Source organism: Aythya fuligula, chromosome 1 (assembly GCF_009819795.1).
Source record: "Aythya fuligula isolate bAytFul2 chromosome 1, bAytFul2.pri, whole genome shotgun sequence".
Classification (NCBI taxonomy): Eukaryota; Metazoa; Chordata; class Aves; order Anseriformes; family Anatidae; genus Aythya; species Aythya fuligula.
In genome coordinates, this window is record NC_045559.1 from 120,407,509 (window position 1) to 120,433,913 (window position 26,405).

Here is a 26,405-nt window from a genome sequence, read left to right on the forward strand (position 1 = left end):
ATCCACTTTCAGGAAAGATGGACCATGACCATGGGGAAAGAGGTTGTGCTACATCCAGAAGTATGTCTGAAGAAAATTCCAGGAAGAGAAGGGGAAGATCAGCCAATGTAGAAGCACTGCGTGCTCTACAACTGCAGTAGAAGATTAATAATTGGGCTTGTTATTGAGCTGGTGTGAGTCACCATGTATTCATGTCTCTAAGTCCCATGTTCCTCTCTGCTGGGACTCCCTCTAAGAGTAATGGATTAGAAATCTTTTCACTAGTCTACTAGTCACTGAAATGACACTGGTGGCTAACTGTGTATTAGCCACCAAACATTTATGAGAAGTTCAGATGGAAGTGATTTTCTGTTCTTTAGTTGGGTTTTATTCAAAGAAGCGACGTAGAGTTGTGACCCTGAGCTGGATTGTATTTATTTATTTATTTTTCCTGAAAGGTTTAGGGTTTCCACTACAGCTACCTTATTATTTGACAGTATGATCGCATACAGGAGAGAAACCAGAGATTTCCAAGTCTTTATGGATTTAAAATTATCATTAAACTAATTTCTTTGTAATGTTCTCCTGCTGGTTTTTCTCCTGAATATCTGGTACAATGCCCAATGCAGCACTAAGAGAAGAAACAATAATAGTTGAGAAAATCAAACTCTGACTTAAATCAACAACTCAGTGTTGGATAACTTGGTAAGGCCAGGACATTTTTTTTGAGAAAATATATTGCTGTCTATGACATATTAACATTTTTTAAAAGAAAGTCAAGAAAATACACACACAAAAATAATAATTGTTTTAAAAGAGTATGCAGAGATACTGATCTACTTCTGCCATGTTTTCTCTAGCAGTACCTTCAGAAAGTTGTAATGTTCGAGTAAAGACTTAAGATTTGATGGTAGAACACAAATATGACAAAAGGAGTCTGACCTGTAAGACCTTTGAACGTGCTTCAGTGATGATGGACGATCAATTCTCCCCATTAGTTGTTTGCCAGGGGCACACAGGGACTATAGAACAAATGTTTTTCTAAGTATTTTCCTTTGATTCTACTTGCTTTATCTTCCTGTAGTTATCCTGGCATAAGATATTTCATGCCTGTGTTATTTAATACATTTTTTACAAGTTGTTTTGTTAAACTATATACTTGTTAGCACTGAATTTTCACTGGAGGTTATAAAGGCCTAGAGAGTAAGGACCTCTGTGCAATGCAATTGCATCTTTTTGAATTGAAAATCATAGTGGAAATGAGACTTAATGTTTTATTAACAGGATTATATCCTCAGGTCATCTGGGATTTCAGAAATGCAGTTAAATTCTAGAGACTTAGAACTTGATCACTACATATTGTTTGTTATGCCATGGCTGTAGAGTTTAAAGTAAGTGTAATTTCACTTACCTGAGTAGTCATACTGGATCGTAGGGCCTAGGCGTACTGGAAAGATTTGGGAGGTGCAATTATCACATTTTTCTATTGGTGTATCTTGACTCACATTTGCTTAAGACATTTTTGTTGGCATAACTGCATCTACCGAAAACTTTGCCTGTCAGGCAGTATAAATTCATTGTGTAATTATTCAAAGCTGTAAGAATATAGTTCACTTCTCATCCACTTGCCTCAGAATTGACAAGATTTTTGTGTGTCTTCCTTCTGCCTTGCTGGTCTCTCTGGTAATCTTGGGTTTGATGGGAGGAATAGTGTGGGAAAGCCATTTTGTCCCCACTGTTACAGTGTATGTACTTGACACAAACTGAGTTCTTCAGTTTCCAACAAATCTGTTCTTCTGAACTTAGAAATTTGTAGGTTATACACCATTATAATATTCCACGTTATGTGAAACAAGGCTTATGCTCATGTTTTTTGAGGGACCAAAATATGTGTTAAACTATTAATGTTGCAGCTTAATAAAATACGTTTCTTCTCCATGACTGGTTTCGTACCTGTTTGTCCTAACTGAATCTGACAGGATCATTTTTAGCATAATTACTATGTTTCTGTGGTGATGAGATGACTTCTTAGACTGCTGGGCCAGCCTGCCTATCCACTTGGGTCCAGATGGTTGTGCAACTAGAGCTTAAGGTTGTTCAGAAGTTATATTGATGAATAAGGAGCCACAATAGATATTATCCAAGTGGGATGACGACCATTTTATATTTCTTTTGGGATGTTAGCTATTTGCATTTTGCTTGTTTGAGGTTTGGAGAGCCATTTGCTTACTCTTCTAGTTTCAGAGGTGTCTCTCATTTATGTTTTTGGTTGTTGGTGAGGTTTTTTTGTGTGTGTAGATTTGTGGTTTTTTTTTTTTTGTTTTGTTTTGTTTTTGTTTTTTTGTTATACAATGCAAATAAGCGAGAGAAAACACAGGTGACCTTTATTTAACAATCTGTAATCTACTCTAAAATGATGGTCCTCTGTTTTAAGAAATGAAAATATCCCAGTAGAATTGGACTTGTATTTTATGTCTTTAGTTATTTATTAGATGTTGTAGGCACTGGTTCAAAGTCTAATTTTGGGTTGTCAGAGCATTCTTAGTTCTCTAAGAGGGAGGAGGAACAGAAGAAGAGGGACCTGATGATCCATTGAGTCCTGTTGTCTGAAATTTCAGGTAAACTTGTAATGTTAAAGTTCTCAAGTTCCTCAATTTCTGGCATAGTCAGTTACATATTTTGCTCCTGTTCTTTTGCCTGTCTCAAAATCTCACTCTCTGAATATGACAAACTTTTCAGCATCTTCTACAATATATTTATTACTTCTTTTTGTATTCTCATTTATTCTTGTGCCACCATCATCCTGGAGCTTGATGTTGCTTTTTACTCTGTTTTTATGCCATGGTATATTCATTCATGGTATATTCAGTCACATCTGCATTCAGCCTTCGTTAGGCTAAGCTTTCAGACTTTACATTGTCTACCACTTAAGACAATAAATTTTCTTTTCCACTACTTGTTCCACTATAATTTTTGAATGCCTCATCAAAACTATACATAGAATTCCAGATCAGTTCTTATTAATTGCCTTGTTCTTTTATTGCCTTGTGCAATAAAATCAATATTGTATTTCTTAAAGGGGAGTCAGGTTTGTCTGTTGAAATTGATTTTCGAAAATAAGTCCCATATTTTAAGGCTGTGTTCTCTCTGGCTCCTTGGAGACTCAGAAGTATAAGGTATTTTCAGGAGATCTGTTACGCAGAACACCATATGCATTTGCTGTAGTTGTAGCTGTCCTATATAGTTTGACCAGCATAATTTTGTGAGTATCACAGCATGCTTCAGTTCTTCCTGCATCTGATTTCATGTGTTATGTCTGCATTAGCTCACGGGGTATGCACCACTTAGGCCTTTAAAGAAGCTGTGCATGGTTTTATACTGGCATTACCACATGATTTGAAGGGTGGTTATATTTGGTGTTACCCAAAATTTGGTTTGGTACTAGAAATAATAAGTTCTTGGATCAAAATTGGCAATCCTCCATGGGTGCATCACCTTCATGACTTAAAGCTGTTGTCTAATCAGATAATAAAGTTTTCTTCTCCTTTTCTTAGTTAAAATATCTACTGACTAGTTTTATCAGCTTTGCTCTTCAAAGTCTCTAAATTTAATTGTTGAGTCCAAACAGATGCAAAAACCTGCCATACAGACAACCATTATGTTCATGAATTGTTAAAATGCCTACATGGTTCCTAATGTATTGTCATGGACTAGAGGACAAGGTATTTAAAGTGTTAAAAATTGTTGATAATCTTTTGGGATAGGCATCATGAAAGGGAGATTTCACTGTTTTTTTTATATATATATATATATATATATATATATATATATATATATATATATGATAAATACTGGATTTATTTACATAGACATTAACTATACTGTTGGGGTTAAAGTATATTTTTTGTAACCATCTTATCCCATAGAATGCATGCTTTCATTTATTTTTATTTTTACTTTACTTTACTTTACTTTACTTTACTTTACTTTATTTTTTAAGTGTAATTAAGTCATTGTGGAAGGGAGAGACAACAGGAGATAAGATTAAGCAGAGTTTTTAGACAGTTGAGTTGGGAAACTAGGATCTGTACTGCATACTTTGTAGCTCTTGAAAGTGCTGTTACTCAATCTTCCGTGTCCATTTATTCCTATCATTTTCCTCATTTATTCATGTACTTCTCTTATGTGCTGAAGTTATTATTACAGGTTACCTTAGTTTTGTTATGCTTATTTTAACAAGAGCAAGGAGCAGCTTTCAGGGAGGTTCTGTATATAGTTATTTCTTTTCAGCTCAGAGATGGAAACAGCTCAAGGCTAGCAGAGTAAGGCTGTCCACATGGTCTTTCCCATGCTTTCTTCAACATCTCTAGGTAAGCTGTTAGTGTTATTTAATAAAGGCATCCCCTACAAGGCTGCAATTATTTTTCTCAGTTGCTTCTACGCAGCTATTGTCATAAATCATAGCTAGAATTGTCTGTCTGAATACTGGAATCATGTTATCAACTTGCTTCTGGGAGAGAAGACCATGGAGAAAATGAATTAGTATGAACTGAGAAAAATGTGAGAAAACTTCTTAACAGTGAAGACAGAAACATGTTTAATAAATGAGCCAGTACTGCAGAAGTGATTTCAGTAACCCCATGCAGGTCTTTCCCTCAGGATGTGCTTTTCCTGTTATCTTGGGACACTTGCATTCTTTCATCAAGAAACTGGTGCAATACTACGTAGGAGTTCAGGCACACAGCAAAGCGTTACACTGCTGCTAGATAATACCAAACAGACTCTAATAATCAGTTAGAATCTGAAGTTCTAATAATTATGGTTTTCTTGTGATATATAAAATTTGATATATTCCACTGTATTTGAGACCTGCTATATATATTTTAATGTTTATTTGACACATACATAATATACCAGTTGGAATCCCAGTCACATTCATCCACTCTTGTTGCAGTGCATACACCTATTCCAGTTTGCAGGGAGCTTTTAAAGTAGGTATTGTAGTTATAATATCCTCAAAACCAGATTGGCTTAACAGAGCTGTATCATTTTCAGTTCTCTTTAGGGTCTTGGATGCTGCTTCAGACTTGTCAGTGTCACATACACTTACTTTTATTCCATTAGGCTGTGGCTTATAATGACTAAAATTGGCAAGCCGCCTTCTGTTGCCTACTTAAATAGAGCTACTAAAACATTGATTTATCAGTTCTTCCAGTATGGATTGCTTTCAAAATACCTTGCTTTGCTCTTGATTATTTTACTACTTCTCCAATGCTAGCAACATATTGAATTGCATTTACTTTGGGTTTCTCAAAACAAGTTCTCATTTTTATTCATATTGTTGCTCCAGTATTCATTTGCATCCTGAAATGTTCTTGACACTTCACATATGGTTCATTGGCATACAGTCAAGGAGGACTCTGTATTCCAAACCTTTACAGGTTCTGTTGAAGCAATTAGATGTCTATTTTCTCCTATCTGCACCTTCCACCTCACCTTACTCCCCACCAGATGACAGATGTTCTGTTTGGTAACTGGTTTCCTGGAGATTATTTCAGGGAGAAAAAAAAAAAAAAAAAAACACACTTTTTTCCATTTATTTAACAGTTAAGATGGAAACCACAGTAAAATGCTATACAGAAAGCATTGTACAGGACACACAAGCAAAAATACACTAGTGGAGTCTAAGGAAAAAACAAAACAATACAAAACAAAAAAAAAAAAAAAAGGACAACGAAAAAGATTAGAATAAAATGTAGAACAGGTTACCTCAAAACATATTGCTACCTGAAAACTGATTACTATGTCACAGTCACATAAGCTGTTGCTAGGAGTTGTATTCACCTGTATCACTCTTGAATGTATTTAACAGCTTGACTGAAATGAAGAGAGGATAAGAGACTGGAGCTTACCATGCCCCAAGCAGAATTGCACCACAACCACAGTATGGGGCCTAATAGACTCAGCATGGCTCTAATTTAAGATCTGCCAGTGGTCAAAAAAGAAAAAAAGAATTTACATTTGCAAAATGTATTTTTCCATACTACATAGATGACAACACGCCAGAAACGCTAGTAGAAGCCTACTTTTATGCAAAACATAAGCAGATGTAAGCATCAGAATTGACTTACGGGCTTTAGATGTTCAACTTGTCCATTGTGAACAGTTCTTTTCCCTCAGACAATTACATTTCAGGTTTTTCTTTTCAAATTACTAAACTGTGTTTGAACAACTTGCTGATGGACAGAATGCATACAGCTAATAAACATTGGATCAAAACTGTCATTTCAAAAAAATTATTGGCATGACATATTTTAGATTGTTTTTCCTCATGATCAACCTAATGGAAAAAAAAATCAGCACATTAATTTAATTTCTGTATTTTTAGAGTTATAATCCCATTAAAAGGAGAAATCCTTCTCCTATTTCATTTACCAAAAAAATGCTATTTTTTAACATTTTGAAGTAGAAATATGATTATATATCAAAGTGAATCACTAGGGTTTCAACTATTTTTTAAAAGATTTATTTTTACAAATTGTATGATTTTATAAAGAGGAGCTAGTCTTTTTGTGTCTGTTACAGCTAACTTTTTAAAGACCTCATTTGTCATTATGATACATGCAATGTGTGAGTCATGCATATAAGAGCCAATATTAACTAAGTGACTAGTCTTCATTTAGATGCAGGAGTAACGCGTCTAGTGACAATCAGCAAGAAACCTACTCTTCCAATTTAAAGTTTGACATAGAAACAATTTTTACTGATTAATTCCTGATGGCATTTTATGTTAGATATTCAATATGTAACCAAAATGTACTAGTAAATAATGTTCTCTAGTGTCTTTCAATGATATTGAAAGATAATTTGATTTTTTTTTCAGTTTTAATTAAACTAATTTACATATATTGTGAAAGACCTATTAAATATAATAAATGTGCATTATATTTGTAAACCAAGTACCTTGGCCTAAAATAATGAAAAATAGGTAATTTGTACTATAATTTGTACTATAATGTACTATAGTGCATAATACATATAAATCTTTTTTTGAGGAGGATGAGTCTGGGGGGTAGGGGATAGAGATTTAAGCAGTTTTTCACATTTGATGTGAAGTATGAATTTTTTTCTGCATGAAATTGTAACTACACTCCTTAAACATTCTGCAACTTAAATAAATAAGTAAACACATTGATTAAAACAAAAACAAAAAACAAACAAACAAACAAACAAAAAAAAACAACTTTGTTTCGATTACATCCAGTTGTCTATCTTTGGCATTTTTTGTTATTTCTCCTCCCCTTTGCTCTTCTCAAATTTCATACAAAACCAGTTGTCCTTGAGGATCTAGAGGGGAACAGAATGAGTGATATTACTGACTCAGCTCTTCAAGTTCTTCCATTGCATGTCACAAATCTTCCAAACACAGAATCAGCAAAATTGTATTTTCCATGTTATTTTGCAGCATGTAAACAGGTTGAGTGGTTGGAGTTAAATTTCTTAAGATAACAGTTGTACAACAGTAACATTTTTGCTTTTTATGTGTGTTTACAGCCAATCCAGTTAGGCAAAATGTTCCCAACACTCCATTAACAACAGAGTCTGGAATCAACTGGAATTGCTACTGTCTAGCTTTTGGAGAATAACTACAGAATGTTTTGTAAAAATCTGTAGCAGAAATATCATTTCAGTCTTTTGAGTATTGTTGTCCTAGTTTTCATGCTGAGTGATATACCTTTGGCAGGGATTGACATAAGCAATGCCTAAGTAAAAAACTTTTCTAACTTAAGCATTTATAAAATAAAAATGGCAAATGTACAATATTTTGAAACAGCCCATTTGTTTTCTTAGCAAAATTACTGTTTCGGTGCCTGCTAATCTTACCTTTTTATACACTATTCCTGACTCCAGCTATCATTTGGGGTAATTATTTTGATTTTTATTTTCAGGACTTTCCATTAGGGCATAGTTGGAATTGTGTGTCCGCCTCCCCCCAACCTTTGCAGTTAAGGGTTTTGATTAACCAAACTGCAGCTTTCAGCAATCAGTCTTTATTACAAGAAAATTAAATATTGCCTTTTACTTGTTATCTCAGCAAAATTATTATAGCTACACTCACTGCCATTAAAATCTTACCATTTTTTCTCACTAACAAAAATATTAATGAACTTCATATATGTTTAAATATTAACAGATGTAACCCTATTTTATCAAACTAATATTTTGTTGGATTGCAATTTTTACTTTTTTTTCTATCTTTATCCTTTACTGCTAAGAAGCTGCATGTGCTAGATATAGCTTAAGGTGCAGTGTTACTGAATAAATGTCTAACACTACAGCAAAACTAAAGAAAAATATAGATCACCTTAACTGCTAAGCATAGGTGTAGGTCTGCAGATTTCAAAACCAGAGGTATTGTCAAGTTCGCTCAACCAGGAAAGTACTTGCATATCAGTTCGAGATTGCTTCTCACTTCTTCAGCAAATCAGAACAGACATTCAGCTGGGTTTAAGGTATTCTCTGCCACTGAATTTTTAAATACCAGATGTACTTGAATTCCATAGCACTTCATTCCCACAGATCTTGACCTGTCTTCATAATTGTGAAAGGTAAACACAAACGTGCTAAACTTCTGCAAAGATTTTCTTCATGCTGTTGTTGTGAGCATGTTCAACAGAGCCTACATTCAGCATTTTGAAGGTATTCTGTAGGTCATAATCTTTAAAATGTTTACTTTCTTAAGGAAAAATCTGTTGAAATTTTAATGGATTTTTCTTGAGGGAGTTTCAAACCTACTTTTAGGTGAATAGATACTCAAATCTACAAAAAAGAACAAAATGAATGGTGGAACAAAACCAATAGGTCACCACTTGTCTGTCCTTCAAGTTTCCACTGTCACTTCAAGTCTTTATATGCATTTTGTGCCTTCTAATACTAGTTCCTTTTGCAAACTGTGACTTTTTTTTTTTTTTTTTTTTTTTTCTGCAAAACGATACTTTGATCTACATGCTTATTCATGTAGGCCACTGAGCAGCCTTTCAAAAATCTGACTTTTGGTTAGTCCTGTTTCAGATAATACTTTGAATGTCTATATCACTGGAAAGAAGTGGAGCCATTCAGTTTTACTATTCTTAAAATAAAAAAAAAAAAAAACAGAAAACCCACCACCAACAGCAAAATGTTGTGTAAGATTGCAGACTAAATGAGTTAGTTACCTCTCTTCTAAGAGGGCTTGAATTCACTCTTAGTACTAGCATGGAATGGAATACACTGAACTGTATGATAGTCTTGCCAATAAAATTGAACCAGTGCAACCAAATCTGTGACTTCATCCTTCACATTAAGGTGGAACTCAAAATGTTTTTTTCATTGATTCTTAGTTTTTAGTTAACTGTCATTTCTGCCGTGTTTAATAGGCATACATTTTTAAATTTTGCCCTTATTTTAGATACTTCAGTAGAGGCAGATGCTGTATTGGGAGTTTTTATACAACTGTTGCAAGACTCATTCTCATTTGATGAGTTTACATTGTAGAAACTAATATTTTATGATAGATTCTGTTTATCTCAACAATCTAATAGCTTCTTCAATTATCTGTTGTACATCTTTTAAGTACTTTCTAAACAGCTGCATATTGAGATAGTAGTATTGTTTTCAGAAATTCTATTAAGAAGTTAGTTTTTTGTTAATATTGTTAATAAGCCTTAAAATAAAAACTATTTGATTGAAGGGAGGAATTAAAACAAGCCTCTGTTTTTCAGGGAACAAAGCTGTATAATCTCTGAAAATTCAAAAACTCAGCCTTGAGAGTCTCCTTCAGTGTTATGGAAGAGAGGGTGTTTTTTTTTGTTTGTTTGTTTGTTTGTTTTTGTTTTGTTTTGTTTTGTTTTTCTTTAGTACAGTTTCCAAAATGTCTTGTGGCACAGCAGCAAGTAATATTAAAATATTTGGAAAAATTTGTTGTTGTTGTTATTGCTGTCATGGAAGCCAGTAGTGTTAAGCAGTTTATAGGATTTAAAAGTTGCAGTTTTATTTTTTTTCCTACATTATGATTATCTGAAAATCCTACATATATCTGTTGAGGGCAAAGGATTTCTTGTATTTTTAGGGCTCAATCCTTATCTTGCTTCTCAGCACTGTATTAGGTAAAGTATGTTTCAGAATTTGTCTCTCAAATGTGAAGAAACCACATCAGCAATTTATGTATGGTAATAAAAACTCTCTGGCAATGCAGCAGGCACTTAAGCTTTCTTCTTTCAAAGTTACTTGGCTACTAGTTTGATGCAAAGGCCGAGTAAAATCAGCACAAATAATGTCAGTTGTTTTGTGATAGCTTTGAGAAAGCAAGATATTAAGGAATAGGAATGGGTGTGCTATTTATAAGTAGACATGCATTTGAAACTTGGAACCAATATTTGGATGAATCTTTTCAATTGGCATTCTGTGTGGCTGTATGTACATAATGTAATCCCATATTATAAAATGTGGGATTTTTTATTCGTTGGTAGTTTTGTGCAGTACACATACAATACAGCATAAAATACAGAAGCTTATTTATGTCATCCTCAATTTCACTTACCTCTTAAAAGTGTTTCTTTCCACTGGAACTCTAAATTCTAGCAGGGCTTATTGACGGAACATAAGTTGGCAAGGAGCAACCACTTATGAACTGGAAAGCTTATATAGACTAGCTGGTGGGTCACTTTTTTGAACATTTTTTTTTAAAAAAACTATTATTATATTTTAATGTTATTTATTTATTTGCTTTTTTTGCCACTGTATCCTACAGAGAAATTCTCAACAATCAACAAACTGAAGTAAACTGTTTAGGCTTGTGATTATGCTCACTGGAAAATGAAGGAAATTTGTTTATAAAAATCAAGCTATAGTGAACTTCTAATGGGCAAATTGTTTTCTGAATACAACAAATAATATCCCTTTAAAGGCAATAACAGTTAATCAAGGGTGAATTGCTGTTTATTTCACACTTTTAAAGTTCTGTGGTGAAACCTGATTCCTCCTGCTCCTTTGGGACTTGTTAGCCAAGTTACTGTAACTCCAGATGAACAGAATGTCACAGTAATGAAAATGTGTGGTGGAATTTAGTTCTTTTGGTGTCTCTCTCGTATGAAACAGGTTTTTCAGCCTGTATTTTAGAAGCAGAAAGTGTTTTGTTTTACTTCTCTTACTTTTTCAAATGCACTATCTAGACAAAGACAGGGTGGATGTGAGGGAGGGTAAGAGGGAGGCTGCTCTCTGGAGACCTTCTCTGGAGAAGCTAGTTTCCAGATACCTCTAGTCAGAGAGTGAGAATACTTCTTCTAGGAGAGCATGTAAACTCAGGGCCTTGCTCTGTATCCAACAAAGTAGTTGCTTTTCTGGGCACAACTGAAAAGAGTCTGGTCTCATCCTCTTGACACCCTCCCCTCAGATATTTATAAACATTGATAAGATCCCCTCTGAGCTTTCTTTTCTTCAAGCTAAATAGGCCTAGCTCTCTCAGCTTCTCCTCATATGACATGCTTCAGCCCGAGCTCTCTGCTGGACTCACTCCAGTAGTTCCATGTCCCCCTCATACTGTGAAGCCCAGAACCGAATACAGTTCCAGGTGTGGCATGGCCTCACCAGGGCTGAGTAGAGGGAGGGGGAGGTTCACCTCCCTCAACCTGCTGGTACAGTCTTCTGATGCTCTTCTTGGCCACAAGGACATGTTGATAACTTATGGACAGCCTGCTGTCCACCAGGCCTCCCAGGTCCTTCTCTGCAGAACTGCCTTCTCTGCAGAACTGCTTTCTGGCTGGTCAGCCCCCAACCTGTACTGTTGCATGGGGTTATTCCTTCCTAGGTGAAGGATCTTACACTTGCCTTTGTCGAACTTCATGAAGTTCCTCACTGCCCAACTTTTCAGCCTGTCCAAGTCCCTCTGAATGGCAGCACAGCCCTGTGCTGTATTAGCCACTCCTTACATCGTCAAACTTAGTGTGCACTCTATTCTGTCATCCAGGTTATTGATGAATAAGTGGAACAGGACTGGACCCAGTACTGACCCCTGGGGAACACCACTAGCTGCAGGCCTCCAACTAGACTGTGATGCTGAGCACAACCCTCTTGAGGTCTGCCATCCAGCCACTTCTTAGTCCACACCACTGTACACACATTCATCCCACACTTCCTGATCTTGCCTATGAGGATGTTATGGGAGACAGTGTCAAAAATCTTGCTGAAATCAAGGTAGAAAACGTTCACTACTCTCCCCTCATCTACACAGGCAGTCATCCCATCATAGAAAGCTATCAGATTAGGTAAGGATGATTTCCCCTTGGTGAATGCATGCTGACTACTCCCGATCACCTTCTTAGCCCCCATGTGCTTGGAGATGACCTCCAGGATGAGCTGTTCCATCACACCTCTAGGGAAGGAAGTGAAACTGACTGTCCTGTAGTTTCAAGGGTCCTCCTTTCCTTTTCTGAGGACCAGCATGACACTGGCTTTCTTCCATACCTCAGGCACCTGTTCAGTTCTCCATGACCTTTCAAAGATGATAGAGAGTGGCCTAGCAATAACATTCACCAGCTCCCTCAGCATTCATGGGTGCATCCTATCGGGGCCCATGGATTTGTGGGTGTCAGGTTTGCCTAAACGAACTCTAACCAGTCCTACTTTCTCCAGACTTCCTCTTATCTCTAGAGTCTGAGATTCCTGAGGGCACTCCTGAGGGTATTCCTGAGTGAAGACAGAAGCAAAGAAAACATTCAGCAACTCTGCCTTCTCTGTGTCCTTTGTCACCAGGGCACCCACCCCATTAAGCAGTGGGCACACATTTTCCCTAGTCTTCCTTTTGCTACTGGTGTATTTGAAGAAGCTCTTCTTGATGTCCTTGACATCAATTGCCAGATTTGATTCCAAATGGGCCTCATTGCATCCATGAATATTCTGACAATGTCTCTATATTCCTCCCAAGTGGCCTGTCCCATTTTCCACATACTGTCTGCTTTCTTTTTCTATATGAGTTTTGTCAGGAGTTCCTTGCTTATTCATGCACATCTCCTGCTCCCTTTGCTTGCCTTCTCATTCATAGAGATACATTGATGTTGAGCTTGGAGGAAGTGATGCTTGAATACTGACCAGCTCTCCTGGACCCCCTGTCCTTCTAGGGCCCTAACCGCTGGAATTCCTCCAAGTAGGTCTCTGACAGAGGCCAAAGTTTTCTCTCCTGAAGTCCAGGGTTGCAAACCTACTTTTTGCTCTGCTTCCTCCTGGCGAGATCCTGAACACCATCTCATGGTCAGCCAAGGCTGCCCCCACCCTTCACATCTGTTACCAACCCTTATTATTTTGTTATCATGAGGTCCAGCAGCATACCTCTCATTGTTGGCTCCTCACCCACCTGTGTCAAAAAGTTAGCATCATGCTCTGCAGGAACATCCTGGACTGTTTCTGCCTAGTCCTGTGGTCTTCCTGGCAGATGTCAGGGTGGTTGAAGGCCACTGTGAGAACCAGGTCTTGAGCTTGTGAGTCTACTTCCAGCTGTCTGTAGAAGGTTTCACCTACTTCCTCTTCCTGATCAGGCAGCCTGAAAATCCCATAACAGTATCAGCTGTGGAAGCCTGCCCTTTAATCCTTATCCATAAGCTCTCAATTCACTCTTCATCAATCACTAGGCAGAGCTCAATGCATTGTAGTTGCTCTCTCACATAAAGAGCAACTCCACCACCTTGTCGTCCTGGCCTGTTTTTCCTATAAAGGATGTAGTCTTCCATGGCAGCATTCCAGTCATGAGAGCTACACCGCCACATTTCTGTAATTGCGATGAGATCTGTTGTGACCACACATGGAGGTGTCCAAACTTAAGCTGCATTTTTGCTGCCTACCTTGTCCCTGTAACTCTCCTCTTTCCCCATCCTTCCTAGTTTAAAGTCCCCTTACTAGGTTGGCATTAGAAAAGATATGCATGCCTCCCTTAGTGAGGTGGATCCCATCCAAGTGCTTCATGTAACATATCTCAGTTTGAGTACTAAAAGCTCAGTTTTCTTTTAAATAATATTAATCTGCCAGTATAAACTTTTCAACAACAGAAGATTCCTCTCAATAACAGCTGGCAATTCATGCTGAATATTTTTCCAATACTTCAGTACAACTGCCTTATTAAAGTAGTGGAATGGCTTTCACAGCTCTCCAAAGACTGAGATTCTTGATTGATGAATGTGTTAATAGTATAATTTGTGTTAAGGTTATAAGACTTCACATTTTAAATTCTTTTTTGATTTCTGGCCTAATTTGTTTATATTCTTTTGAATTTGTTGTTTAAAATCCTATTGTGGATGATCACTGCCAAGAAAATGGATGAAATATTAAGTGATGACTCCGAATTGAATTTGGAGAAGATACCTTGTTTTTGAAAAAAAAAAAATAATAATAATAAAAAAAAGATAATTCTTTTTTGTTTGTTTTTACTTTTTTTTTCCCTCAAAACTACAATTTAAATAATAGCACAGTTTTTGTAATTTATTTTTATTTATTTATTTACTTATTTACTTATTTACTTATTTTAAGTATCTTCTGTGTTTTCTGAGAATGGGGGATTAGTTTTTAGAGGGTGTAGGTTAGCTTGGCAAATTTTTCCCCCAGAAATGAGAGCAGATTTATTGTCAAAGAACTGGTGGTTTTTCTTGCAAGAAAGTTCATAAACTTAAATTTATTCTCTGTCTACCTGCTAGGATTTCAAATATACATCAGTCTAACAGGTGGTAAAGAGAATATATTAGATTGGGAATCAGAAAAAAAAATAAATAAAAGTGAAGGTAGAGGCATAGTACAGGATAACAGAAGTCTTTTTAGATCTAATAATTTAAGAGCCTTCAAAGAAAAAAATTGCAGACCCAGCTTGAAATTCTATGCTTTGTAACAATGGTCATTTAGCTATTTATTGCAATTAATTATCTTTTTTTTTCTTTTTCCTTTTCTATTTGTATGTGGATTCTCACAGCTGCTTTTTATTTGTCAGATAGAATAGGAAAACATTTTTTGGCATGTATATCGTTTGTAAGGTATTTGCTTTATTTATTGTGTGAGGTAGTTGTGTAGATAAATAATAAGCTATTTACGTATCTGATTGCTAGAACAGCTGAAATGGAAAATAATGAACAACAAATGGAAGAATCACAGCTGGCACAAATGTTTGTTCTCTTTCAGAGTGTACTGTTGTATTTATAACGACATGGATATTCTTGTAAGCATCAATTACAAGTAGACACTGAGGAGAACTGAACACTTTTTTGTTTAAAATATTAATGAGAGGACAAGACAATGGTCACAGCTGAATACTTCCAGCACTGAAACAGTGTCATATAAATGAAGTCTATGTCATGTATATTTTAAAATAAGCATATTCTGTATACTGTGATATTACTGAGATAATAAGATGGGGGAAGGTAAGGGAGAGAGGGAAAGGAGAAGAGGAGGGTTGGGAACTCTGCCATTTTTTCCAGCCACTTCTACATAGAATTAGGTTTTCAAATCTCTTATAATTTATAAAGATTTAAAGATAAGTCCAAAATTGAAACCAAAAATACTGATAGGACATACCTGTAGGACCATGTATCTTTTGTTGATTTCCAAATATATGTGGAGTATTCTGCATTCTAGGAAAAGAGAATGAGATGTATTATTGAGTCTGCCAGAATACGTTAATTATTTTTTTTCTGTACTGAAATCTTAGCTAATCCAAAATTGATTTCACAGAATGAAAGAATGGTTTAGGTGGCAAGGAATCTCTGGAGCTTGGAAGGGGTAGATATAGCTGGGACAACTGATCCCAGCTGACCAAAGAGATATGCCATACCACATGGCATCATGCTCAGCAATAAAACCGGGGGGAGTTGGCTGGGGGGCTGCCATTGCTTAGGGACTGACTGGGCATCAGTTAGCTGGTGGTGAACAATTGTATTAGAAGTAACTTCCCCCCTCCCCCCCCCCTTTTTTTCATCTTTTTTTTTCTTTTCTGATTTTCTTTTTCTTTCTTATTAAACTATCTTAATCTCAACCCACAAGTTTTCTAACTTTTTGCTCTTCTGATTCTCTTCCCTTCATCCAGCTGGGTGTGGGAGTGAGCAGTGAGCGAGCTGCTGTGCAGTGCTTAGCTGCCTACTGAGGTTAAATCACAGCAAACATTGAGTCAGACTGAAGACATTTCATGATTACATGTATATACATGATAAGTGTGTGAAAAATCTGAAATCACATTTGTGTTCCTGCAAAGTTTCCTGTACTCACTGCTATAGTCCGCACAGAGTTTATAGGTACACTTTTAATAGAGTGGTTCTAATATGTATTCTAATGTCTGTGGATACAATGTTTCTTAGGTGTCATTCATGGGCTTCAGGAAGAATATAAGACCGCGCAGAATATAAGAGCTATGTAGTTATATTAGCAGTTGACTTCACTAGTTGTTTTGGATGAACATGCTTTCTAGATTATTTTTTTCTTTTTTTCTGTATAACTCTTACTGCTAATGATTAAATGATACGAAGAAAACATACAAAGCACAATTTTGAAAATGAAAATGAGATCGTCCTTTAAAAAAAAAATCAGTATTCGTACATCAGAAGAAAATGCAGCTTTTCCTACGTCTTGTCCTGTTTAATGAGGATGATGCTGTCAAATTGCATACTGTGTGCATTTTGACTAAACAAATGCAGGAGGAAATTTCATGTTGAATGAGAAAACAAAATTACCATTTTAAACTTTGGCTCCTTCTTATTGGTATGCAAGTTTGGTCTCTAATTTTGGAACTGGTTGGAGGGTTCTAATTAGTCTCTGGAGAACACACATGGACAATAGATCACTCATTAGTCTATCAACTTTCCATGAAGATGATTGGCTATTTTCTCATGCACAGTGTCTAATGTGGAAACTGAAATAATGTATGTTAATTTTCTTCCAGACGTTGCAACTGCCTGTCCAGATAAGAAGTCCATCTTAATGTACGTGACTTCCCTCTTCCAAGTTCTACCCCAGCAAGTCACCATGGAGGCCATCAGGGAGGTGGAAATGCTGCCACGGCATTCAAGGGTCACCAGAGAGGAGCACATTCAAGTACATCATCAAGAGCATTTTTCACACGAAGTGAGTTGTTCTTGCTCTCTTCTTTTCTGCTTTCATCTTGCTGCTGTAACGTGGTTATTTCCCTTGCGTGTCCCAGGAGTTTGATGTTAGATAGATGTCCAATAGAAAGCAAAAAAAAAAAAAAAAAAAAAAAAAAAAAAAAAAAGAATCACAGAGTCACATAATGGCTCAGTTATATCTGTGGTAAAGATTGTCCTATGTACTTGGTACTTGTCTGCATGAAATGTACTTTTGTATTACTTTTCACTTGCACTTGGCTGTTTAAAAATTAACTTTTTATGAAATATTAGCTTTGCACTTCTCTTTTACAGCACTGGGTGTTTTGAATGTGGAAGGGAGAACACAAAACCTGGATTCCATTTCCATTTAAACAGAGACACGTTAGAGACCCTTTTGCCTTTTTGACAGAGTAGATATTGCCATTTCTCCATATTCATGACACATTTTTAATTACTTTTTTTTTTTTAGTATTTCATTTACACTGACTTGTATTTTAAGACTATTTGTTCTCAGCTCATAGTCGGCCTCTCAGAACAGTCACATAATCCCTGCAGTTAATAATGCTTCCTTTATCAGTTATGTTTTTGACTGAAATCAAAATAGTTTCTGTTTAAGTGTTTAGTGGACTTTAGGCCTAGTATACTTGTTCTGAATTTAATCTCTGTCTTGCTTTTGGGATTCTCATCTGCTCACGGTGAGCAGATGAGCATTGGCTTTGTTTGCTCAGGATTTATTACAAGATCACTTTTTTTTTTTTTCTTTTTCCAGCCTTTCATGGTTGGAATTGAAGAACCTTCAATTCATATTGGTATTCTGCTGGGATTGAGTCCTGAAAGTTTATATCATTTGGGGTGGGATGTCAATTAAATGAGAGCTTTCCTTCCCTTAATATTAGCCCAATTTTGACTGTAAATTTTTCACTGTCCTTGAAAAATATAACTGCTGATGCCCTTCCTATATTTACTCTTAAAATCCTTGGTTTAATTCTAAAGTCTGTGTTCCTATTCATATGCCTGTTTTTTCCACCTTTAATTTCTTCATAGATTACAGTCAGTGTACCCCAGGGACCTTCACCTTCTCCAAAACCACGGTTCAAAAGTTATGCATATGCACAAGCTGTGTATGTCACATCCCCTGACCAAAAAAGGAGGCAGGTTCCTCCACAGGTCTGTCAATATTGCCATTTGTTTTAAAAATTGTTTTATTAAGCTTTTGCCTGGAATGAAAGTGTGTGCATTTTGCTTATATCTGATCTTGATGGCCCACTTTTTCAATTCTGTTTTTTCTTCTTTTTTTTCCTTTTCCCTTTTTTTTTTTCTTTTCATTTTTAAGCATTTGTTAAGTGGTTTTTTTTTGTTGTTGTTGTTTATTTTTTGCTGTGTATTTCAGCATGGCTGGCAATTGATGTTATGCTGATTGCTGGGGATGAACAACATTCAAACACTGATCCTGTTTTAGAATTATCTGCTTCCTTTTTTTATTCATTTTTGAAAATAGTACATATATTGACTTTAAAGAATACTAAAAGTATAAACCAAACACAAGCTGTATTGGCTTATAATTGTTATCAAGCTTTTGTCTTAGGTTTGATTATAGAAGAACAAGAACCATTTGTTTATGTTGCATTTCCCACCCTGCATAACTTTTAAAGAAAACTATAATTTCAAGAAGACTACTACAGTTGGGAAAGAAGAGAAAGGAAACGTTAAATTTAATATTATTTATATGACCTCGATTATTAGATGACAGCAACTGGTTATTTTATCACAAATGGCACCATGCCAACATTCATGGCAGGGATTTGTGTTTGTTTTATTTTTATTTTATTTTATTTTATTTTTTTCTTTTAAATAGCTTCAGTAGTTTAATGGAATTTGTTTCAAGCAGTCCTCACAAAGAGCCTTTCAGTAGTTAGATTTTTGTAATATTTGATAAATGTGAGAACCAAATATTGTGTAACATGTTCATTAGTTTTTAGGTAAAAAATAAAATAAAATAAAAAATAGGTACTTATTTGGCACTACAGTGTGAGTTCTCCTGTGGAGACTTAATACTGTCTAACCTCAAAAAAATATATATTTTAAATTTACAAGTCTATTCTACATTTTCTGAATCTACTCTTCAAGTGACATGTCATTACATTCAGTAATTACTGAATAATGACTTCCTTTAAATATTCTAAGAATACTGCATACATCTGCATGAGCTCTATTACATTATACTAACATCAAATGTGTTGCTGTGGTGATTAATACAGCATTTAAACAAGGCCTTTAAAATCTAGTATAATTAATTTCTTCCACTTAAATACTAAACTTGATAATTCGTAAGAATGAAAAGTCGTGATAGAGCTTTTCTTATTGAGCTACATTTGTTGCAACTGATTATTTTTTTGCCAACATCCCTACCATCGATATGGTATAAGCTCATATAATTAAAGTTGTTTCTTCAAAAAATAATTATCAAAACGTGCTAAGAAAATGTTGTTTTATTATTCAGTCCTCACCTTGCATTCCGGTTTTCAGATCTTTAGAAAGCTGTCTCTCATTTCCATCTAGTTACCCAAGGAAAAAAATAGTAGATTTCTTATAATGTGATCTGCCAGTTTCAAAAGTGTCTTAGGTGCTATCACTCAGAAGCAAGATTTTCACTATGCTGGTCTGTTGAAAAGTACAGATCACTTGTTCTGTCGCTATAAACTGTCATCTTACAGGACTTGAATATTGTCATTTCCCCAAGATATTCAAAGATCATGCACAGAAATTATCAACAACAAGTTTTACAGCTGTTTCTCTGTAGAGGTTTTAGCTGCTAAGATTCATCTTAAATGTAATTGTGTTTAATTGGGTGATGTTTTTAAAGTTTTTCATTGGGAAGATTGTCACAATAGATTTTTGTAATCCAAGCATGAGCCAACTGGAACTCAGAAGAAAAATAAATAAGACTTCTTTCCAAAGATTTTGAATGTTATCATCCAGATTCTACCGTTAATGCCATATGTTTCCTGCATATGTCAATTGTCAGAAGTAAAAATGAAATGAATTATGATTATAAAGCTGTCTGTTGGCAAGGAGGAATAATATTTTTTTCTGAAACTCCTTGTTTCTTCTGTATAAAGAATCATCAACATTTAATGTATATAGAAAATTTAGTAACACGAGTACACCTTCAATGTCTTTGTTCCTTAATATCTACCTTCACTGAAATTTTAAAGTTGTTGGAGAAAAACAGCTCAAAAACCCCTTTCTATTCTATCAGGTTCTTGAAATCCCAAACTTCCTGGACCATGGTCATAGTAGGACGCTGTGTTTTTACGGGTTTCACACTTTCCTTCTCTTCATCAACATTTGTAAACTCAGGAAAAACAGGCATTCCTTGTGAAAGTTCCTCTACCTCATTTGACATTGCAAGTGGCAGCATCAAGCCTTTAAAATGAATCATGCTATGTAAAATATTGTTGTGGTTTTGTTTTTTAATTTCTGAAAGCTTGAAGCACTGTATATCCTGTTTTCTCAATGCATCCTGTTACACCATCAGCTGTCAAAGTCTTTTATAGTATTACCCTTATAACTTCTTTATAACATTTCACTTCACTTTATCTGTCTCCTTATTGCTTCTCTGGTTCTTAACACTTACCTTCAGAACCTGTGTGCAATTGTCTTTAAATCCTTTGTGAAATCTCAATCTATTTGTTACTCAGGAGTATTCTTCTCAGCAAGACCTACCATTTTAATTGCACAAATTTTGGCCAGACAAGTCGGACTTTGCTTAACTGTGATGCATCTCAGATTCAAAGAAAATCTGTTCTACCAACCAATTCACTCAGTGCCTTCTTGCTCTGTGGTCTGTGCTTATCTGCATTTCATTGAAGTTAAGCCTTTTAAAAAGCTGTTACTAACATGACTAGCAGTTCTGGTAGTTCTGGCAAAGAGTTCCTTTCCTTTTCCTTGCTTGCTTAGAAAGTGTTCATAAGCTCATGCAGATAATAGGCCACAATTCTCAAATATGTATCCTTGAATTCACTGTATTAAGACACAAGAAAAAATATGTTGGCAAGTATTTTGTCTTGTACTCAATCTCTGTAATGAGACAGTCTGTCTAGCTTCACACTCAGGAAAAAAAAAAAGGATCCTTAATTTTCTGAGACACTTGAAAATCTCCACTTAAAAGTACTCTTTTGCTTCAGTTTCATATTTAGGAAAAAAAATCTGTTTCTGTTGCATCACTTCATCTCCTTGAACACCTGACCAAGAAGAATGATGACTCCTTATTTAACTTTTTTTTTTTTAATGGTTTTCAGAGCAGTTTCTAATACTGATCCCAAGCAAAGCTTTAATCTTACTGTTTTTGTTTTTACTTGCTACCTAATCTTACTGTTTCTGTTTTTTCTTGCTACCTGAACTCTATAGGATGTAAAAGATAATGTCTTAGATGGGTTGAAGTACAAAGAAAAAGAAAATAAAATTGTTAAACACTGCAGTACCTAGACAAGAACTTCTTAAAATATATTGAAAATGTAAATATGAAATGAGATAAACAAAATCTATCTATGGAGACTGGTACTAGTGTAAATAAGCTTTTGGCAAGGCTATTCAAAAAGCAAAATGTGAATCTGGCTGCCTTAAATGTTTAAATTATGAAAAATCAAGCCTTCGATATCTTGTAGATTTTTGTTCTTTTGACAGGAATTATAGTTGTTTTTTTTTTTTTTTTTTCCTCTGGTATATGAAATACAATGTTAACGTGCAGGATTACTTTTAACATTTAGACTGATAAACTTCAGTAGATATGAATTAAAATAACTTCAGATGCAGTCGTGGCCGACAGAGGGACAGTGTTACCCAGCACTGAATGATTTGCTTTTGGACTTCAGAATCAGAGGCTTCATGTCAGGCCTCAGTGTAGCATTATTTTGTGGGAAATTCCTAGCCCTGCAGTCATTCCTCTGTTTTGTGATATGGATTTCACAGAGTTAATATACTAGACTTTAAATAATGTTCATTTAAGCTAATCCTATACCAGTGAGTCTCTTGAACATAGGGTTATTGATAACAGTGTACATTTCCAATATCGCAGACTATCTTGAGTTGGAAGGGATCCATAAGGATCATTGAGTCCAGTTCCTGACACCACACAGATCTACCTATAAATTCAGACCATATGACTAAGAGCACAGTCCAAATGCTTCTTAAACTCCAACAGTCTTTGTGCTGTGACCAAGTCCTTGGGGAGCCTGTTCCAGTGCGTGACAACCCTCTTGGTGAACAACCTTTTCCTGATATCCAGCCTGAACCTCCCCTGTCGAAGCTTGACACCATTTCCTTGGGTCTTATCACTGGTCACCACAGAAAATAGATAGCTGCCTGCCCCTCCACTGCCTCTCGTGAGGAAGCTGAAGACCCTCAGCCTCCTCTTTTCCAGGTTGAACAGGCCAAGTGACCCCAGCTGCTCCATGTATGTCTTCCCCTCTAGGTCCTTCGCCATCTTCATAGCCCTTCCCTGGACACTCTCTAACAGTTTCACATCCTTTTTACACTGTGGTGCCCAGAACTGCACACAGTACTTGAAGTGAGGCCACACCAGTGCAGAGTAGATCAGGACAATCACTTCCCTCAACTGACCATCAATGCCATGCTTCATGCACCCCAGAATACAGTTGGCCCTCCTGGCTTCCAGGGCACACTGCTGGCTCATATTCAGCTTGCTGTCAACCAAAACCCCCAGAACCCTCAATGAGGGGCTGCTGTCCAGAGTCTCATCACACAGTCTGTACATACAGCCAGGGTTGCCCTGTCCCAGGTGCAGGACCTGGCACTTACTCTTGTTAATTTTCATGCTGTTGGTGATTGCCCAGCTTTCCAATCTGACCAGATTTCTCTGCAAGGCCTTTCCACTCTCAACAGAGTCAACAACTCCCAGTTCAGTGTCATCAGCAAATTTGCTCAAAACACCTTCTAGTCCTACATCCAAAATACATCCTACATGCAAAAAACATTGAAGAGAACTGGCCCTAAAATGAAGCCTTGGGGGACCCACTGGTGACCAGCCACCAGCCTGATGTGGTCCTATTTACCATAAATGTATTTATGTTTGCCATAAATATATACATGTATATAAACATACTTCCATAAATACATTTATGCCAATATATATCTGTTATATATATATAAAATATACTATACATTGCAATATGTTATATAATATATATTTATGAATATATATATTCATTGTATTCAATCAATCAAATATTAAAATATATTCAATTCAATCAATTAACATAAAAAGTAGTTATAAACAGTTTATACGTATTTTTCACTAGCAGCATTTAATAAAATTGTATACAGACAAAATAAGCTAGCAGAAATGAACAACTGAATGGAAGCTGTTGTGTGTTATTTGTACCATTAGGGGAAATGCAGTTTTCCTATTACTTAGTTTATTCAGAATAACTTGTTGAGTTTGAATTTGACAGTAGCGTCGAGAAATAGAAAGTGTACAACATTTTGTCTGTTCTAAAAGGTATCAAGTGTGATAACCAATAAGTGACTACATGGTTTTCCCACCAGAATTGCATTTGCAAATATTGTGAAGAACAAATAATTAATTCCTCTGCACATGTTGGTTTTTACTCCAGCCTTTTTATGCCCTTACAGTTTCTAATATGATTATCTTTTCTAAAATATTTTTTAATCTACCCATAATTATTCATTCCTTTCCAGAACACATTCTGTTTGCTTCCAGTATTTGTGATCTTAAAAATAAGCTTCATTGTTTCTTTGACCTCATTTATTCTTACTCACATCCCTAATTGGTTCCATGTTTCTTCTTTCCTGTATCTTCTGTTACCAGGTGCTTTTCTTGTTCTGCCATCTGATGTTTTGCTGTTTCTAGTCTTTTCCTGTCTCTCTTAAGTTCAGTTTCAAAATCATTCTCTTCTGTATTCATGGCTTGTAAACTCAGTTTTTATTTACTCATTCATGTTCATCCTAATTTTACTGATTCTAACAACTCTTCTGTGTTTAGCCTTTGTTCACGTTTTGTGAACGTATACAATAGCTACTGTAATGGATATGTGATTTTAAATACCTACAGTTTAATAATACAGTTATTGGTACTTTTTGAGCAAACTTAAAGGAGAGTATGACTACAAAACAGCATATTTATAATATATTTTTAATCTGTAGATTTTAGTATTATTAGTCTCTATTAAATAAGTTAGCAACTATACAACCTATATTTCATGGTTGTATGGTGTCTCTACAAATAGAATTGGAACCCTGTAGCTCTCTGTTCTTGAAGTATGCTTTCATGCCCATCTCATTAGTAATTATATCTGAGGAGTAATTTTAATTAAGTGAATTCCCTCTTAACAGAACTTGAGGGTAAATTCAGGTCACGTTACCATGAATAACCACACTGGAGTAAAAGTTTGGCTTAATAAACACGTTTAATTTTAGCCAGTTAACTGAAGTATAATTTAATATGAACTGCAAATATATATTTATGAGAGAATAATGGCCTATTTTAGGATACCTTTGTTTCAGCATCTCAAAATAACAATGGCATATAGTTTGTATCTACAAGAGAGTAAATAGGATCCTATAAATTCTTTATATATACTACACATGTAACATGCATACTGAATTGTTATTTAGTTTTATTATTTAATTGTGCATTCTACTTATACATGTATATACATATTAGTAGATATAAACCAGAGATACTGTATCCCTCATTATATATGCTACTTCTATATGCGTGTGAGTGTGCATATACACATGCACACACTGGAAATATTTTATCCCTTAAATAGTAAAGAAGGGTAGTTCTTCTGCAGATCAGAAGCTATTCTGATTATTTTGGTATGAAAAATGCATGTGCAAATATATGTAGCTGCAAGAAAAAAATTGGCCTACAAAATAGGCATTATGTGAAGGGTGACTAAGGTACTTCTGTTACCCTAAAATATTAGTTTTCACGTGTGCATTCACAGTGCAGCATTTTATTACAGTGATTAACTGAAGTGTCTCTGACAAAATTGTTTCACTTACAAAAAGATGATTTATTTGTTTAAATAATTTTTTATTAATTTTCTTCATTTCATGCATTACATTTCTCTATTCTAAGAAGAAAAAATAGGTGAAATAATGTAAGGGGGAGATGTGGCTGGGTAAAAGCTGTTAATAAATAGCTTAAGCAAGAATAACTAATAGTAAACTAGACATCTTTAATTCCTCTTTCCTACATCATGAATTTTTGCAGGGTCTCAAAGTATTAAAGGTAATGTTAAGGTATAGAGCATGAAAGTACCCTACATTTCTACTTTTGTACACCTTATTAAATTTGAGAATGGCCATAATAGGTCTGTGTGACAACAGAATAGCTTTCATTAGTGAGAACAATGTTTTGTTTTTTTCATCAATTATGCTGTTTCCAGAAATTACCAATACTGGATATATAGGAATAAGAAAAGAAGTATGACTAGTTACCTGTATTGAAGTATCAGTATATTCTCACTTAACCTCCACTGCTTTGTGGCTCAGAAATTTCTTGAGCCACAGATGGTATCTTAATGTTTATATCCTCAGTACATTTTTATTCCATTTTTCTATCCAGATGCTTGTCTTTGTAAACATTTAGCTGAGTTTTTATGTAGTTTTCAGTACATCTAGAAATACTTGAATGTTCCTGTTTTTGTTATATACTAAAATTATTTGTAATAAATTCTATATTGTTGTAGAATTTATAAACCTTCTGCATTCAGAAGAGGAAAAAGCTCCTTTGTGAGGTGAATAGTTATCACTTTCTCTCATTTTCAGCTTTTGATTTATTATTCAGAACATGTTGAGACAAGCAAGGTAGTCATACAACAGAATTTGAAAGAAATATTAAATCACTTAAGCCTCTCCTGTAACACCATTTTTTGTTAGCTTTTAACTTTAAATTGAAAATGCATTCTTTGGAGTGATTTCTCCTGAAGTCGGACAGCCTCTTTAGTTTTAATATAAGCTAAAAATACGCTTAGGGAAAGTAAAACACATAAGAGCCGTGAGCTTAGAATTCAGCCTATTCAAGCAAATTTGACTATTTAAGATTTTAGATGACTTTGCAAAACCAACTTTTTAAATAAAGTCTCCCAACTATAATAACACAATATTAAATACTTTGAAATCTCCTAGCCTCCACCCGCAACTTCACAGAAACTAATTAGTATGTCTACTAATTGGCTCTTGTCCCAAACATTTCTCAAAAGAGTTGTATTATAGATGTATCATTTTGCGGTTAATTGCTCTTGCTATTGA

General features: G+C 35.3%; 1 protein-coding gene across 9 annotated transcripts in view; it reads left to right on the top strand.

Moving 5' to 3' along the window:
* DMD (dystrophin) overlaps positions 1 to 26,405 on the top strand; it is a 958,404-nt gene that overhangs the window by 139,536 nt on the left and 792,463 nt on the right. For 8 of the 9 annotated variants that reach the window (XM_032193124.1, XM_032193145.1, XM_032193154.1 and 5 more), the window contains 2 exons: positions 16,922 to 17,103; positions 18,147 to 18,269. In XM_032193124.1, coding sequence (XP_032049015.1) covers positions 16,922 to 17,103; positions 18,147 to 18,269 — 305 coding nt within the window. The remainder of the gene's footprint in view (positions 1 to 16,921; positions 17,104 to 18,146; positions 18,270 to 26,405) is intronic. The other variant, XM_032193116.1, reaches the window with a different exon arrangement.